The following is a 17,139-nucleotide window of genomic DNA, read 5'->3' on the forward strand; positions in this document are numbered from 1 at the left end:
AGTGCTGGGATTACAGGCTTGAGCCACCGCGCCCGGCCGACAGTGTTTTTCATGCTTCCTCTATCCTTACTTATTTTCATCTATTTGTTCTATCAGTTACTTGAAGGAGGGTGATAAAATGTCCAGTTATAATTGTGGATTTGTCTACTTCTCTTTTCAGTTTGGCAACTGTTAACTCATTTATTTTGAAGCTCTGTCACTGGGTGCATATACATTTAGGATTATTATGTCTTCTTGATGAATTGATCCCTACAGATCATTATGTAAGGTTTCTCTTTATCTCTGGCAATACTCCCAGTTCTAAAGTCTATTTTGTCTGATATTAATTTGGCCACTCCAGCTTTCTTATGTTTAATATTTGCATGGCATATCTTTATGTTTAATATAAATTCCTTCTAGACAACATATAGTTAGGCTTTGTGTTTTAACAAGTCTGAAAATCTCTTTTAATTAATTAATTTATTTATTTGAGATGGAGTCTCGTTCTGTTGCCTAGGCTGGAGTGCAGTGGCATGATCTCCGCTCACTGCAACTGCCACCCCTTGGGTTCAAGCGATTTCCTGCCTCAGCCTCCTGAGTAGCTGGGATGACAGGTGTACACCACCATGCCTGGCTAATTTTTGTATTTTTAGTAGAGACAGGGTTTCACCATATTGGCCAGGCTGGTCTCGAACAGGTGGCCTTAAGTTATCCGCCTGCCTCAGCCTCTCAAAGTGGTGGGATTACAGGTGTGAGCCGCTGCACCCAGACTCTTTTAATCTTTTAACTGCAGTGTCTTTAAATGTAATTATCAACACAACGGGTTTAAACCTACTATGTTGCTATTTGTTTTCTATTTGTCACATCTATTCTTTGGTTCCTTTTCCATGGCTTCTTTTGGATCAGTTGTATTTTTTGTTTGTTTTTTTGAGACGAAGTCTGGATCTGTTGCCCAGGCTGAAGTGCAGTGGCGATCTTGGCTCATTGCAACCTCCGCCTCCCGGTTCAAGCAATTCTCTGTCCCAGCTTCCTGAGTTGCTGGGATTATAGGCATCTACCACCATGCCCGACTAATTTTTGTATTTTTAGTAGAGATGGGGTTTCACCGTCTCGGCCAGGCTGATCTTGAACTCTTGACCTCGGGATCCACCTGCCTTGGCCACCTGAAGTGCTGGGATTACAGGCGTGAGCCACTGTGCCCGGCTGCATTTTTTTTTTTTTTTAAGATGGGGTTTCGCTCTGTTGACCAGGCTAGAGTGCTGTGGCATGAACGCAGTTCACCACAGACTTGGCTTCCTGGGCTTAAGCAATCCTGCTGCCTCAGCCTCCCAAGTAGCTGGGACTATAGGCATGTGCTACCAAACTGGGCTAATTTTTTCTGTAGAGACAGGTTCTAACCATGTTGCCCAGGCTGGTCTCAAATTCCTGGGCTCAAGTGATCTTCCTGCCTCAGACTCCCAAAGTGCTGGTATTATAGGCCTGAGTCACCATAGCCAGGGTATCTTTAAAAGATTTTACCACCATTAATGGCTTATTAGCTATACCTCTATTTTTTCAGTGGTTACTCTATGGCAGGCACCGGGGAACTATGACTCACGGGCCAAATCTTGTCTGATGTCTGCTTTTTGTAAAGTTTCATTGAAACAATGCCATCACCCATTTGTTTATGTATTATCTATGGCTGCCTTCATAACATAACAGCAGAGCTGGGTAGCTGGAACAAAAACCATATGGCCTATAAGGCCTGAAATATTTATCATCTGAACCTTTATAGAAAAATTTGCTGACCACTGCTCTATGAAGTTTAAAAATTAAGATCTTGTGACAAAATTGCCTAATTGTACCCCAAATATAAAGTGGCTCAAATACTGACTTAAAAAGTTTATTCTCAGGAGATACAAAAGTCAATTCCAAAGATAATTACTCACATTGTTTTCTTGTTTCTTGTTGTTCTTCAAGAGTGTGATGATACAATTATGAATAAAAAAAGCAAGGGTAAGCACTCCAGTCAGCTGTGGAAACTGAAATCTTATCTCTAGGAGAAAAATAAAAACAAAAACATTAAAACTGACAGTTAGAAAATGAGTAGTGGTAGCCAACAGTTGATTACTAAAAATCAGTTGTCACTGTTTTATCCAGGGAATGAGAATATTAAAATGTCTTTAAAAAGTTCCTCAAGGCCAGCATTATACTTGGGCAAAGCACTCAAAAGGGGGGAAAAAAAAGTATGCTCTGGCTGGGTGTGGTGGCTCACACCTGTAATCCCAACACTGTGGGAGGCCAAGGTGGGCGGATCACCTGAGGTAAGGAGTTTGAAACCAGCCTGGCCAACATGGTGAAACCTTGTCTCTACTAAAAATACAAAAATTAGCTGAGCGTGGTGGCAGCAGCCTGTAATCCCAGCTACTTGGGAGGCTGAGGCAGGGGAATCGCTTGAACCTGGGAGGCAGAGGCTGTAGTAAGCCAAGATCGTGCCATTGCATTGCAGCCTGGGTGAAAGAGCAATACTCCATCTCAAAAAAAAAAAAAAATAGTATACTCTGTGCAGGCGCTTTGTATCAATTATTCCTATTTGAGGTCATACAAATGGTATGGGGAAGGGCAGGATTCAAATTTAGGCTCTGTCTGACTTTAAAGTCCTTCATTTTTTTAATACCTGAACTTGCCAGAAAATTACCTCTAGAAAAGGAATTATGAAAGGGCAAACTGGTCATTTAACATTCTTCACTGACAAATCTAAAAAGCATTATTTAAAAATAATAGAGACCTCTGGGGACAGCGCACAGCTGAAGACCAATAGGGGAAGCAGTGGGGGCCGGTGCAGACGCGAACAACTCTGTCTGACAGCTTTGGGGAGAGCCGTGGATCTCCCAACGCGGAGGTTGAGATCTGAGAACGGACAGACTGCCTGCTCAGGTGGGTCCCTGACCCCTGAGTAGCCTAGCTGGGAGACATCCCCCACTAGGGGCAGTCTGACACCCCACACCTCACAGGGTGAAGTCACCCCTGAGAGGAAACTTCCAAAGGAAGAAGCAGACAGGTACAATCGCTGTTCAGCAATATTCTATCTTCGGCAACCTCTGCTGCTGATACCCAGGCAAACAGGGTCTGGAGTGGACCTCAAGCAATCTCCAACAGACCAACAGACAGTCCTTCTGACTGTCAGAAGGAAAACTATCAAACAGGAAGGACACCTATACCAAAACCCCATCAGTACGTCACCATCATCAAAGACCAGAGACAGATAAAACCACAAAGATGGGGAAGAAGCAGGGCAGAAAAGCTGGAAATTCAAAAAATAAGAGCGCATCTCCCCCTGCAAAGGAGCGCAGCCCATCGCCAGCAACGGATCAAAGCTGGTCAGAGAATGACTTTGACGAGATGAGAGAAGAAGGCTTCAGTCCATCAAACTTCTCAGAGCTAAAGGAGGAATTATGTACCCAGCGCAAAGAAACTACAAATCTTGAAAAAAGAGTGGAAGAATTGACAGCTAGACTAATTAATGCAGAGAAGATCACAAACGAAATGACAGAGATGAAAACCATGACACGAGAAATACGTGACAAATGCACAAGCTTCAGTAACCAACTCGATCAACTGGAAGAAAGAGTATCAGCGATTGAGGATCAAATGAATGAAATGAAGCGAGAAGAGAAACCAAAAGAAAAAAGAAGAAAAGAAATGAACAAAGCCTGCAAGAAGTATGGGATTATGTAAAAAGACCAAATCTACGTCTGATTGGGGTGCCTGAAAGTGAGGGGGAAAATGGAACCAAGTTGGAAAACACTCTTCAGGATATCATCCAGGAGAACTTCCCCAACCTAGTAGGGCAGGCCAACATTCAAATTCAGGAAATACAGAGAACGCCACAAAGATACTCCTCCAGAAGAGCAACTCCAAGACACATAATTGCCAGATTCACCAAAGTTGAAATGAAGGAAAAAATCTTAAGGGCAGCCAGAGAGAAAGGTTGGGTTACCCACAAAGGGAAGCCCATCAGACTAACAGCAGATCTCTCGGCAGAAACTCTACAAGCCAGAAGAGAGTGGGGGCCAATATTCAACGTTCTTAAAGAAAAGAATTTTCAACCCAGAATTTCATATCCAGCCAAACTAAGTTTCATCAGTGAAGGAGAAATAAAATCCTTTACAGATAAGCAAATGCTTAGAGATTTTGTCACCACCAGGCCAGCCTTACAAGAGACCCTGAAGGAAGCCCTAAACATGGAAAGGAACAACTGGTACCAGCCATTGCAAAAACATGCCAAAATGTAAAGACCATCGAGGCTAGGAAGAAACTGCATCAACTAACGAGCAAAATAACCAGTTAATATCATAAGGACAGGATCAAGTTCACACATAACAATATTAACCTTAAATGTTAATGGACTAAATGCTCCAATTAAAAGACACAGACTGGCAAACTGGATAGAGTCAAGACCCATCAGTCTGCTGTATTCAGGAGACCCATCTCACATGCAGAGACATACATAGGCTCAAAATAAAGGGATGGAGGAAGATCTACCAAGCAAATGGAGAACAAAAAAAAAGCAGGGGTTGCAATCCTAGTCTCTGATAAAATAGACTTTAAACCATCAAAGATCAAAAGAGACAAAAAAGGCCATTACATAATGATAAAGGGATCAATTCAACAGGAAGAGCTAACTCTCCTAAATATATATGCACCCAATACAGGAGCACCCAGATTCATAAAGCAAGTCCTTAGAGACTTACAAAGAGACTTAGACTCCCATACAATAATCATGGGAGACTTCAACACTCCACTGTCAACATTAGACAGATCAACGAGACAGAAAGTTAACAAGGATATCCAGGAATTGAACTCATCTCTGCACCAAGCGGACCTAATAGACTCTCCACCCCAAATCAACAGAATATACATTCTTCTCAGCACCACATCGCACTTATTCCAAAATTGACCACATAATTGGAAGTAAAGCACTCCTCAGCAAATGTACAAGAACAGAAATTATAACAAACTGTCTCTCAGACCACAGTGCAATCAAACTAGAACTCAGGACTAAGAAACTCAATCAAAACCGCTCAACTACATGGAAACTGAACAACCTGCTCCTGAATGACTACTGGGTACATAACGAAATGAAAGCAGAAATAAAGATGTTCTTTGAAACCAATGAGAACAAAGATACAACATACCAGAACCTCTGGGACACATTTAAAGCAGTGTGTAGAGGGAAATTTATAGCACTAAATGCCCACAAGAGAAAGCAGGAAAGATCTAAAATTGACACTCTAACATCACAACTAAAAGAACTAGAGAGGCAAGAGCAAACACATTCAAAAGCTAGCAGAAGGCAAGAAATAACTAAGATCAGAGCAGAACTGAAGGAGATAGAGACACAAAAAACCCTCCAAAAAATCAATGAATCCAGGAGTTGGTTTTTTGAAAAGATCAACAAAATTGACAGACTGCTAGCAAGACTAATAAAGAAGAAAAGAGAGAGGAATCAAATAGACGCAATAAAAAATGATAAAGGGGATATCACCACTGACCCCACAGAAATACAAACAACCATCAGAGAATACTATAAACGCCTCTACGCAAATCAACTAGAAAATCTAGAAGAAATGGATAATTTCCTGGACACTTACACTCTCCCAAGACTAAACCAGGAAGAAGTTGAATCCCTGAATAGACCAATAGCAGGCTCTGAAATTGAGGCAACAATTAATAGCCTACCCACCAAAAAAAGTCCAGGACCAGATGGATTCACAGCTGAATTCTACCAGAGGTACAAGAGGAGCTGGTACCATTCCTTCTGAAACTATTCCAATCAATAGAAAAAGAGGGAATCCTCCCTAACTCATTTTATGAGGCCAACATCATCCTGATACCAAAGCCTGGCAGAGACACAACAAAAAAAGAGAATTTTAGACCAATATCCCTGATGAACATCGATGCAAAAATTCTCAATAAAATACTGGCAAACCGGATTCAGCAGCACATCAAAAAGCTTATCCACCATGATCAAGTGGGCTTCATCCCTGGGATGCAAGGCTGGTTCAACATTCGCAAATCAATAAACGTAATCCAGCATATAAACAGAACCAAAGACAAGAACCACATGATCATCTCAATAGATGCAGAAAAGGCTTTTGACAAAATTCAACAGCCCTTCATGCTAAAAACGCTCAATAAATTCGGTGTCGATGGAACGTACCTCAAAATAGTAAGAGCTATTTATGACAAACCCACAGCTAATATCATACTGAATGGGCAAAAACTGGAAAAATTCCCTTTGAAAACTGGCACAAGACAGGGATGCCCTCTCTCACCACTCCTATTCAACATAGTGTTGGAAGTTCTGGCTAGGGCAATCAGGCAAGAGAAAGAAATCAAGGGTATCCAGTTAGGAAAAGAAAAAGTCAAATTGTCCCTGTTTGCAGATGACATGATTGTATATTTAGAAAACCCCATCGTCTCAGCCCAAAATCTCCTTAAGCTGATAAGCAACTTCAGCAAAGTCTCAGGATACAAAATTAATGTGCAAAAATCACAAGCATTCTTATACACCAGTAACAGACAAGCAGAGAGCCAAATCATGAATGAACTTCCATTCACAATTGCTTCAAAGAGAATAAAATACCTAGGAATCCAGCTTACAAGGGATGTAAAGGACCTCTTCAAGGAGAACTACAAACCACTGCTCAGTGAAATCAAAGAGGACACAAACAAATGGAAGAACATTCCATGCTCATGGATAGGAAGAATCAATATTGTGAAAATGGCCATACTGCCCAAGGTTATTTATAGATTCAATGCCATTCCCATCAAGCTACCAATGAGTTTTTTCACAGAATTGGAAAAAACTGCTTTAAAGTTCATATGGAAGCAAAAAAGAGCCCGAATTGCCAAGACAATCCTAAGTCAAAAGGACAAAGCTGGAGGCATCACGCTACCTGACTTCAAACTATACTACAAGGCTACAGTAACCAAAACAGCAAGGTACTGGTACCAAAACAGAGATATAGACCAATGGAACAGAACAGAGTCCTCAGAAATAATACCACACATCTACAGCCATCTGATCTTTGACAAACCTGAGAGAAACAAGAAATGGGGAAAGGATTCCCTATTTAATAAATGGTGCTGGGAAAATTGGCTAGCCATAAGTAGAAAGCTGAAACTGGATCCTTTCCTTACCCCTTATATGAAGATTATTCAAGATGGATTAGAGACTTAAATGTTAGACCTAATACCATAAAAACCCTAGAAGAAAATCTAGGTAGTACCATTCAGGACATAGGCATGGGGAAGGACTTCATGTCTAAAACACCAAAAGCAACGGCAGCAAAAGCCAAAATTGACAAATGGGATCTAATTAAACTAAAGAGCTTTTGCACAGCAAAAGAAACTACCATCAGAGTGAACAGGCAACCTATAGAATGGGAGAAAATTTTTGCAACCTACTCATCTGACAAAGGGCTAATATCCAGCATCTACAAAGAACTCAAACAAATATACAAGAAAAAAACAAACAACCCCATCGAAAAGTGGGGAAAGGATATGAACAGACATTTCTCAAAAGAAGACATTCATACAGCCAACAGACACATGAAAAAATGCTCATCATCACTCGCCATCAGAGAAATGCAAATCAAAACCACAATGAGATACCATCTCACACCAGTTAGAATGGCAATCATTAAGAAGTCAGGAAACAACAGGTGTTGGAGAGGATGTGGAGAAATAGGAACACTTTTACACTGTTGGTGGGATTGTAAACTAGTTCAACCATTATGGAAAACAGTATGGCGATTCCTCAAGGATCTAGAACTAGATGTACCATATGAGCCAGCCATCCCACTACTGGGTATATACCCAAAGGATTATAAATTATTCTACTATAAAGACACATGCACACGTATGTTTATTGCGGCACTATTCACAATAGCAAAGACTTGGAATCAACCCAAATGTCCATCTGTGACAGACTGGATTAAGAAAATGTGGCACATATACACCATGGAATACTATGCAGCCATAAAAAAGGATGAGTTTGCATCCTTTGTAGGGACATGGATGCAGCTGGAAACCATCATTCTTAGCAAACTATCACAAGAAGAGAAAACCAAACACCGCATGTTCTCACTCATAGGTGGGAACTGAACAATGAGATCACTTGGACTCGGGAAGAGGAACATCACACACTGGGGCCTATCATGGGGAGGGAGGGAGGAGGGAGGGATTGCATTGGGGAGGTATACATGATATAAATGATGAACTGATGGGTGCTGACGAGTTGATGGGTGCAGCACACCAACATGGCATAAGTATGCATATGTAACAGACCTGCACGTTATGCACATGTACCCTAGAACTTAAAGTATAATAAAAAATAAATAAATTAAAAAAAAGGGAAGAATAGTGAATAAACAAACATGAATTTAAAAATTAAATAAATTGAATTAGGAATTAAAAAAAAAGGAACATTCTTGCTATAAGACAAAAAAAAATAAAAAAATAAAAAAATAAAAATAATAGAAATAAATGTCCTCCTACAGGGGATTCATTAAATTGAGATACAGTTGTGCAGTGGTATACGGTATCAAAAATCATGTTGTAGAGGCAGTTTCTTTTTTTCCCTATGATTGAAATAGCATACATACTGTGATTTTACTTTTTATTGCTTTATTCTTTTTGAGATAAGTTCTCACTCTGTTACCCAGGCTGGAATGCAGTGGCACAAACACGGCTGACCACAGCCCCAACTTTCTGGGCTCAAGTGATCTTCCTGTCTCAGCTTCCCTGGCAGCTAGGATTAGAGGTGCATGCCACCACATCCAGCTAACTTTAAAAGAATTTTTTTTTTTTTTTTTTTTGTAGAGACAGGGTCTCGCCATGTTGTCCAGGCTGGTCTTGAACTCCTGGGCTCAAGTAAAACTCCCACCACAACCTCCCAAAGTGCTGGGATTACAGGCATGAGCCACTGTGCCCAGCCTACTTTTACTTCTAAAATATATGTGTGTGTATAGATGTGTGCATGCAAAGAAAAAAGACAGGGAGGGGGGGAGTATCCACAAAAATATAAATAGTGGTTACGTCAAGTTATGCAATTTATTTTAAATTAACCACTTACCTATAATCTCTAAATGTTCTGCAATAAACACAAAGCTACTTTAAAGTGAGAATAAAATAACACTGCAAAAGCACTGCCAATTTCTGTTTTGAGGACTGCTAATAGAAGGAAAAAAATTGATTTTAAGTAGAATAAAACCATGATTTAATTGAAAATACTGCTGGTCTAGGCAAACCCATCTCAGGGGATTCCTTAGTGTAAAAAGTAGAAATGTATAAAAAGTCCACTGACTCTGCTATATTATTTTAGGAAAAGAAGAGAAAACAATTAAGAATCAAGCACTAGCTCTAAAATAAAATAAATGAATCTAAATAAAATAAGATTAGTTTTCAACACATTCTTTTTAATTTAGCTGAATTTCCTGTCTCTCAGAGTAATCAATTCTATTACTTAGTTAAGATACCCTGTAAAACAATTTGTTATTTAATCCTTTTCTATCTTTTCTAATTAAGGCAAGTAAGACCACTGTTAGGTTTCTAACTTGTCATATTACAGTGGGTAGTCAGCTTTTTCCCATTAACTACCAAAAGCTATCTTTTTGAGAAAATTTATTGAAAACCTGAGACTCTTTTTAACAGCACTATTGAAATAAAATTCATGTTTCACCCACTTAAAGTGTACAACTAGTTTTTAATTGAACAGTATATTCACAGAGTTGTACAACTACAACCACAACACTTTATTCCTTTTCTATTGCCAAATAATATCCCATTGTACAGATATACCACATTTTGGCCAGGCGCGGTGGCTCATGACTGTAATCCCAGCACTTTGGGAGGCTGAGGCAGGCAGATCACCCGAGGTCAGCCTGGCCAACATGGTGAAACCCTGCCTCTACTAAAAATACAAAATTAGCTGGGCATGGTGGTGTGCGCCTGTAATCCCAGCTACTCAGGAGGCTGAGGCAGGAGAATCACTTGAACCGGGAGGGGGAAGTTGCAGTGAGTTGAGATTGCGCCACTACACTCGAGCCTGGGCAACAGAGTGAGACTCTGTCTTAAAAGAAAAAAGAAAGATATACTACATTTTATTTATCCATTCGTTAGTGATAGACACTGGGCCGTTTCCACTTTTGGCTATTATGAATAATGCTGCTATAAACATGCATGTACAAGTTTTTGTGTGGAAAATACACTTTTTTAAAGAACACATTTATGCCATGATTATTACATAATACATTAAATAATAGACTCCTTCACAAAATGGTTTTAAAGAAGCTCCAAACTTCTGCTGCTTACTTTATTCCTTTGAAAAGGCATATCAAGAAAGGATGTAAGCAGGAAGAAGATAATTGCATTACACATATCTGAGAAAGGATTCATATTTGGAATGTATAAAGAACTCCTATAAATCAATATAAAAAAGCAGACAGTTAAATAGAAAGATAGAAGAAACACTTCAGAAAAGATGAAATCCAAATGGCCAACAAACATATGAAAAGTTGCTAACTCCACTGATCATTACAGAAATGTAAATTAAAACCACATTGTATGTTCCCAACAAAAAGATAAAAATTTGAGGTGATGGGCCGGGCGCGGTGGCTCAAGCCTGTAATCCCAGCACTTTGGGAGGCCGAGACGGGTGGATCACGAGGTCAGGAGATCGAGACCATCCTGGCTAACACGGTGAAACCCCGTCTCTACTAAAAAAATATAAAAAATTAGCCGGGCGAGATGGCGGGCGCCTGTAGTCCCAGCTACTTGGGAGGCTGAGGCGAGAGAATGGCGTAAACCCGGGAGGCGGAGCTTGCAGTGAGCTGAGATCCGGCCACTGCACTCCAGCCTGGGCGACAGAGCGAGACTCCGTCTCAAAAAAAAAAAAAAAATTTGAGGTGATGGATATCCCAATTACCCTGATTGGAACACTACACATAGAGGTATTAAATATCATATGTACCCCCCTAAATATGTACAACTATTTTATGTCAATAGAAATTTTTAATTAAAAAGCACAAAACCACAATGTAATACCACATTATATACTCATCAGAAAGGCTGGATGAAAAACACAGAAAGTGCAAGTATTAGCACACTATAACTTAAATGAACTTCAACTAATAAGTAGAAATGACAAAGGGCCCTGGTTACCACTAACTGCAGGAAACTCAAAATAATCTCAATTGTAGTCCTGTTTTTAACTTATTAGCATTTATAAAAATGCCCAGCATAAAAAAAATCATTACTTGTTTTAGAATAGCATAACAATGGTTAACTTAAGATCACATTATTGTAATTTATTATTTTGCCAAAACAGCTCACCTGGTACAAAAAATTCTGTTGGTATAAACCAATGAAATTCCAAATGAAATCCCAAGTGAACAGCCTTAAAGGTGACAAGGAAAATCAAATAAAGGACAGATACTGTGCCTGTGAGGAAAAAATTCAGAAACCATTTATTATCTTTGTGTGTTTTACAGATTATTTTAAAATCAAGCATTGTTTCCATAGTCTCAGCAAAGTGTGGGAAACTGTTACCTGCATTGATTATCTCCACTAACACCCAGCTGGAATCTAAAGACTAGAAAGAAGCTGAGGGAGTCACCAGAAAAAGAACAAAAAGACTCTATATAGCAGGCTAACAAGAACCAGACGGGTTGGGCGTGGTGGCTCACACCTGTAATCCCAGCACTTTGGGAGGTCGAGGTGGGCAGATCACCTGAGGTCAGGAGTTCGAGACCAGCCTGGCCAACATGGCGAAACTTCATCTCTACTAAAAACACAAAAGTTAGCCAGGTGTGATGGCACGTGCCTATAATCCCAACTACTTGGAAGGCTGAGACAGGAGAATCACCTGAACTCGGGAAGCAGAGGTTGCAGTGAGCCAAGATTGCACCACTGCACTCCAGCCTGGGTGACAGAGCAAGACTCCATCTCAAAGGAAAAAAAAAAATAAGAAAAGAAGAATCAGATGAAGGTAGCTCATACATTGCTGAATGCAAACAAAACTGCTTCATTTACTTATGAGTTGAGTTTAAGCAGAAGATATAAGCAGAGAGTCCACTATAAAATTGTAGGATTACATAGGATAAAACTAACTTTTATTCTTTGAATTGGAAGTGTTAGAGACAGTCTGTCACAGTATTTAATGTGAGATGGTAAGAAGGTAAAGAAAAAAAAGCAGTGAACGTGGATCAAAAGCATATTTGAGAAAGGTGAGAGGCCAAAATACATGAACAATCCTGATCTAGTATCTAGATGAGGTTTTGACAGGGTAGCACTACTTGCTAGACGGAGATTCCAGACTCCATTCTCAGGTATTACATACAGGGTAAAATGGGCATTCAGAATTTTTTAGTAGCGTAGAAGGCAGAAGATTATTCCTTTTAAGAAATTAAGTCTAGTCATTATGGAGTAGAGTCAGAAAACTCAGGAAGGCCTTAGATGCTAATTCCTCTAATGAAGCTATGGTTTTAAGAGAAAGGGAAACTACCAACGAAAAGAACAAAAGCAGAATGTCCTTTAAGGAGCTGGAGAATCAACGATCAACCTGGTTGGAACTCTGGTGATTGTTGTGCCCAATTGAGCAAATCCTTCTATAAGTTTATATTATTTTAAAAGATCTGTTTCATAGAAAAGTTGGCAAGCAAATCAGGAAACCACGAATGAGTGATATAAGCAGTACTGTCGGTTTGGAGATTAGCTGATTCATAAAGGATGAAAACAAGACGGCAGAGCTTATATAACCACAACTCTTCATCTTCTGTGTGTCTATGGCAGCTTACAGTAAATTCTGTACCTGAGGCAGACAGGCAAAGAGAAATAATTTTAACTTTTCCTTTGGTCTTCTGGAAACCTAGAAGCCACTGCCTTGTTCCTTGATGTGATGGGTTATTTATTTATTTATTTATTTACTTACTTATTGAGACAGAGTTTTCGCTCTTGTTGCCTAATGGCATGATCTCGGCTCACTGCAACCTCTGCCTCCTGGGTTTAAGCAATTCTCCTGCCTCAGCCTCCCGAGTAGCTGGGATTACAGGCATGCGCCACCACGCCTGGCTAATTTTGTATTTTTAGTAGAGACAGGGTTTCTCCATGTTGGTCAGGTTGATCTTGAACTCCTGACCTCAGGTTATCCGCCTGCCTCAGCTTCCCAAAGTGCTAGGATTACAGGTGTGAGCCACTGCACCTGGCCTATCTATTTATTTTATGCTCTAGATTGCCTGCCAAAGATCACATCCACAGGGAGGAGGTGAAATTGTATGGTTTATGTGGAGTTATCAATTCCTTATGAATGATATCCTTGTCTTTAGTTAGCCAGATCTGAACTTTCACTGGGGGGCTCCTTTTGCCATCTTCTTTTTTTTTTTTTTTTTTTGAGATACAGTCTCGTTCTGTCACCCAGGCTGGATGGAGTACAGTGGCGTGATCTCAGCTCACTGCAACCTCCACCTCCTGGGTTCAAGCAATTCTCTGCCTCAGCCTCCCAAGTAGCTGGGATTACAGGCACCTGCCACCACGCCCGACTAATTTTTGTATTTTTAATAAAGACGGGGTTTCACCATCTTGACCAAGCTGGTCTTGAACTCCTGACCTTGTGATCCACCTGCCCTGGCCTCCCAAAGTGCTGGGATTACAGGCATGAGCCACCGCATCTGGCCCCTTTTGCCATTTTAAGTGGAGTAAAAACATTCGTTTAGTGGTTTTTGAAAAGCAGGGCTCACAGAAAGAGCTCTATTGCTTGAAGAAGGCAACAGTGTTCTAAGAAAAAAAAAAAAGCACTGAGGAAGAGAGCAAAAGCAGAATAAACCTAAGAAGACTGACATAGAGAATGATTTCCCAGGTTCAAAGTCAGGTGACAATCCTGCATAACACTCTTAGAGACTGTAGGAAAAAACATTCTATAACCTTCCTTAATAAGTTCTGTTTCCAACCATTAGAATTGAGAATTCCTATAACATCCAATTTGGATCTCTCCTCCTGAAATTTTCATCTATTTCATCTAGTTGTATCCTCAGAGGAAATGAGGAAGAATTGTTCAGTAAGTTTAGAATGAGAAACCAAATAATTCGTGTCTCAAAAAAAAAAAAAAAAACTACAACCAAACCAAAACTGGTCATCTACACTTTTCTCCGTGCCAAACTCTATAAAAAAAATAGAAAAAATCAGGTTATCATAAGAATGAACAACTTGCCAGGCACGGTGGCTCACACCTGTAATCCCAGCACTTTGGGAGGCCGAGGCAGGTCAATCACCTAAGGTCAGGGGTTCAAGACCAGCCTGGACAACATAATGAAACCCCACCTCTACTAAAAATATAAAATTAGCCCGGCGTGCTGGCACACACCTGTAATCCCAGCTACTTGGGAGGCTGAGGCACAAGAATTGCTTGAACCCTGGAGGCAGAGGTTGCAGTGAGCCGAGACTGGGCCATTGAACTCTACCCTGGGCAACAAGAGCGAAACTCTGTCTCAAAAAAAAAAAGAAAAAGAAAAAGAAAAAAAAAAACAAAAAGGAATGAACAAATTAAATACAGATGAACAGGCTTGGAAGGTAACTCCCCAGCCAGATCATATTTCCCTAGACTCCACCACGTATTCTATTACACAAAGTCTCCATAATTCAGTGGTACTACTTACCTAGGATATTAAATTTTGAAAAAAATGAAGGAGATTTGAAATTGAGCAGTGGAAGGAGGAGCCCTACAAGATAAAAGGGCACTGTCCTGGACTTATCCCACCACTTTTCAAACTGTTGGGCTCCTGTGTCATTGGCATAGAAAATCATAGAGCTGTTGTCAGGATGGCCTCCACTCCCGGCACTTGGACAAATCACTGCAATAGGAAAGTACCAGATTAGAGAAGATGACCAAAAAAAACCAAAAAACAAAAAACAAAAAAACAAAAAAAACAGAAAATGACTGCCTCTAGAGACAGACACTTGCTCTACCAACCTCAACTTTTCCCAGGAGCCTAAATGTCTCCTTTCTGGAAAAAATAGAGGGTTAATTTTAGGAATATTAGTACTCCTTCACCTAAAAATAAATAAGAGTGAGGGAATCTTTAAAATTTCTGAGATATTATCTTTATTTTTATTTATTTATTTTTTGAGACAGTTTCGCTCTGTCGCCCAGGCTGGAGTGCAGTGGTGCAATCGTGGCTCACTGCAACCTCCGCCTCCTGGGGTCAAGTGATTCTCCTACCTCAGCCTCCTGAGTAGCTGGGATTACAGGCACATGCCACCATGCCGGGCTAATTTTTGTATTTTTAGTAGAGACAGGGTTTCACCATGCTGGCCAAGCTGGTCTCCAACTCTTGACCTCGTGGTCTGCCCGTCTCGGCCTCCCAAAGTGCTGGGATTATAGGCCTGAGCCACTGTGCCTGGCCTAAATGTATGTTTCTTACATACTGATCTACAAGTGGCAATTTCTTCTGTTATCAGACAGAATACCAGCCATTCTCACTGTGTTTCTAATGTCACAATAGAGTTTTTGCTAATAATCAGTTCTTCGTAAAGAACTCTTAATGCAGATAGAAAATACTCATCTTAAGTAACCCTTATACTTATCATTTGTCAAAGAGAAAGAATATTCATTGTCAGTTCTATTTTTAATTTTATGGTCTATCCATTATTTGGCATGCCACAAAGCCAAACATTTAATTTTCTTTCTCCTTCTCAGTCAACATTTTAGTGTGTTTTTCTTCTATGCTCTGGACAGAAATTTTCTTGTGCTAATTATAGTGGTTAAAAGCACAGACTATGGCAGCTGGGCACAGTGGCTCATTCCTCTAATCCTAGCACTTTGGGAGGCTGAGGAAGGAGGATCACTTGAGGCCAGGAGTTTGAGACTAGCCCAGAAAACATGGCATCCCTGTCTCTACAAGAATAACAAAATTTTGCTGGATGGGATGTGTAACTGTAGTTCCAGTTACTTGGGCGGTGGAGGTGGGAGGATTGCTGAAACCCAGGAGTACCAGGTTGCAGTGAGCTATGATCATGCCACTATAGGCCAACCTAGGCAACAGAGAGAGATCTTGTCTCAAAAAAAAAAAAAAAAAGAGCACAGGCTGTGGATGGAAGTTAACTGACTGAATAATGAATTCCCAACTCTGCCACTTAATATTTAGGTGTCCTTGGATGAAATTAACTACTATGTTCCCTGGTCTCTTCACCTGGAAAATGGAGTTGACAGTATCTACCACTTAGGGTTGCTGTAAAACATTTAATGCAATGCCTGCACATAGGCATTCAATAAATGTTAGCTGTAATTTATTTTTTTTTTTGAGACAGGGTCTCACTCTGTCATTCAGGCTGGAGGGCAGTGGCGTAACTACGGCTCACTGTAGCCTCAACCTCTCAGGCTCAAGTGATCCTCCTGCCTCAGCCTCCCAAGTAGCTCGGAATGCAGGCGCATGCCACAATGGCCAGCTAATTAAATTTTTTTTTTTGTAGAGACAGGGTCTTGCTATGTTGCCCAGGCGGATCTCAAAGTCCTGGGCTCAAGCAATCCTCCTGCCTCGGCCTCCCAAAGTGTTAGAATTAAAAGCATGAGCCACTATGCCCAGTAGCTAAAATTTTTTACATTAACTGAAATGGATTGTTTCATATTCTCACTGTTTACTACACTGTTCAAAATAAACATTAGCAGAGAAATCAAGAAGTGCTGGATATAAGATATCACTATATAAAGTAAACTGACTGCTGATGGTGTTCTCTAAATCATCAATGTGACTGTGATATTAATATTTATTACCTTAATGATGAACTGACTCCCTACTGGAGAAGTACTATAAACTTTAGATATTAGTAAACTAGTTTCATCAATTAATATTAGAATAGGTATAGTAAAATAATTTTCTCTTTAAATACAAGGATGTTATTTGGTTCTTTGAAAATTCTGAGTAAGGGATAGGGCACAAGAGATTTTAGTATAATAATTCAAAGGTATACGTGTGTGTGTCCACAGGAATAAAAGCTAGTACTTTACTCACTGACTTTCTAGCATTAACAAAAGACAGGTTTAGTTAGGGGGAAAAGTAAGATAATGAGTAGCAAATACTGGAATGTAAACTTCATGAGAGGAGGGACTTTTGTCTCTTCATT

General features: G+C 40.1%; 1 protein-coding gene across 5 annotated transcripts in view; it reads right to left on the bottom strand.

Moving 5' to 3' along the window:
- Positions 1-17,139, bottom strand: part of SLC38A9 (solute carrier family 38 member 9) — a 97,195-nt gene that overhangs the window by 19,877 nt on the left and 60,179 nt on the right. For 4 of the 5 annotated variants that reach the window (XR_004429830.1, XM_033179581.1, XM_033179583.1 and 1 more), the window contains 3 exons: positions 14,676-14,870; positions 11,359-11,466; positions 1,908-2,014 (listed from right to left, as the gene is read on the bottom strand). Coding sequence is in view for 4 of the 5 variants with exons in the window: in XM_033179581.1 (XP_033035472.1) it covers positions 1,908-2,014; positions 11,359-11,466; positions 14,676-14,870 (410 nt within the window). In the remaining variant the exon portion in view is untranslated. The remainder of the gene's footprint in view (positions 1-1,907; positions 2,015-11,358; positions 11,467-14,675; positions 14,871-17,139) is intronic. The other variant, XM_033179584.1, reaches the window with a different exon arrangement.

The sequence above is a fragment of the Trachypithecus francoisi genome, unplaced genomic scaffold (genome assembly GCF_009764315.1).
Source record: "Trachypithecus francoisi isolate TF-2019V2 unplaced genomic scaffold, Tfra_2.0 Lachesis_group2, whole genome shotgun sequence".
Classification (NCBI taxonomy): Eukaryota; Metazoa; Chordata; class Mammalia; order Primates; family Cercopithecidae; genus Trachypithecus; species Trachypithecus francoisi.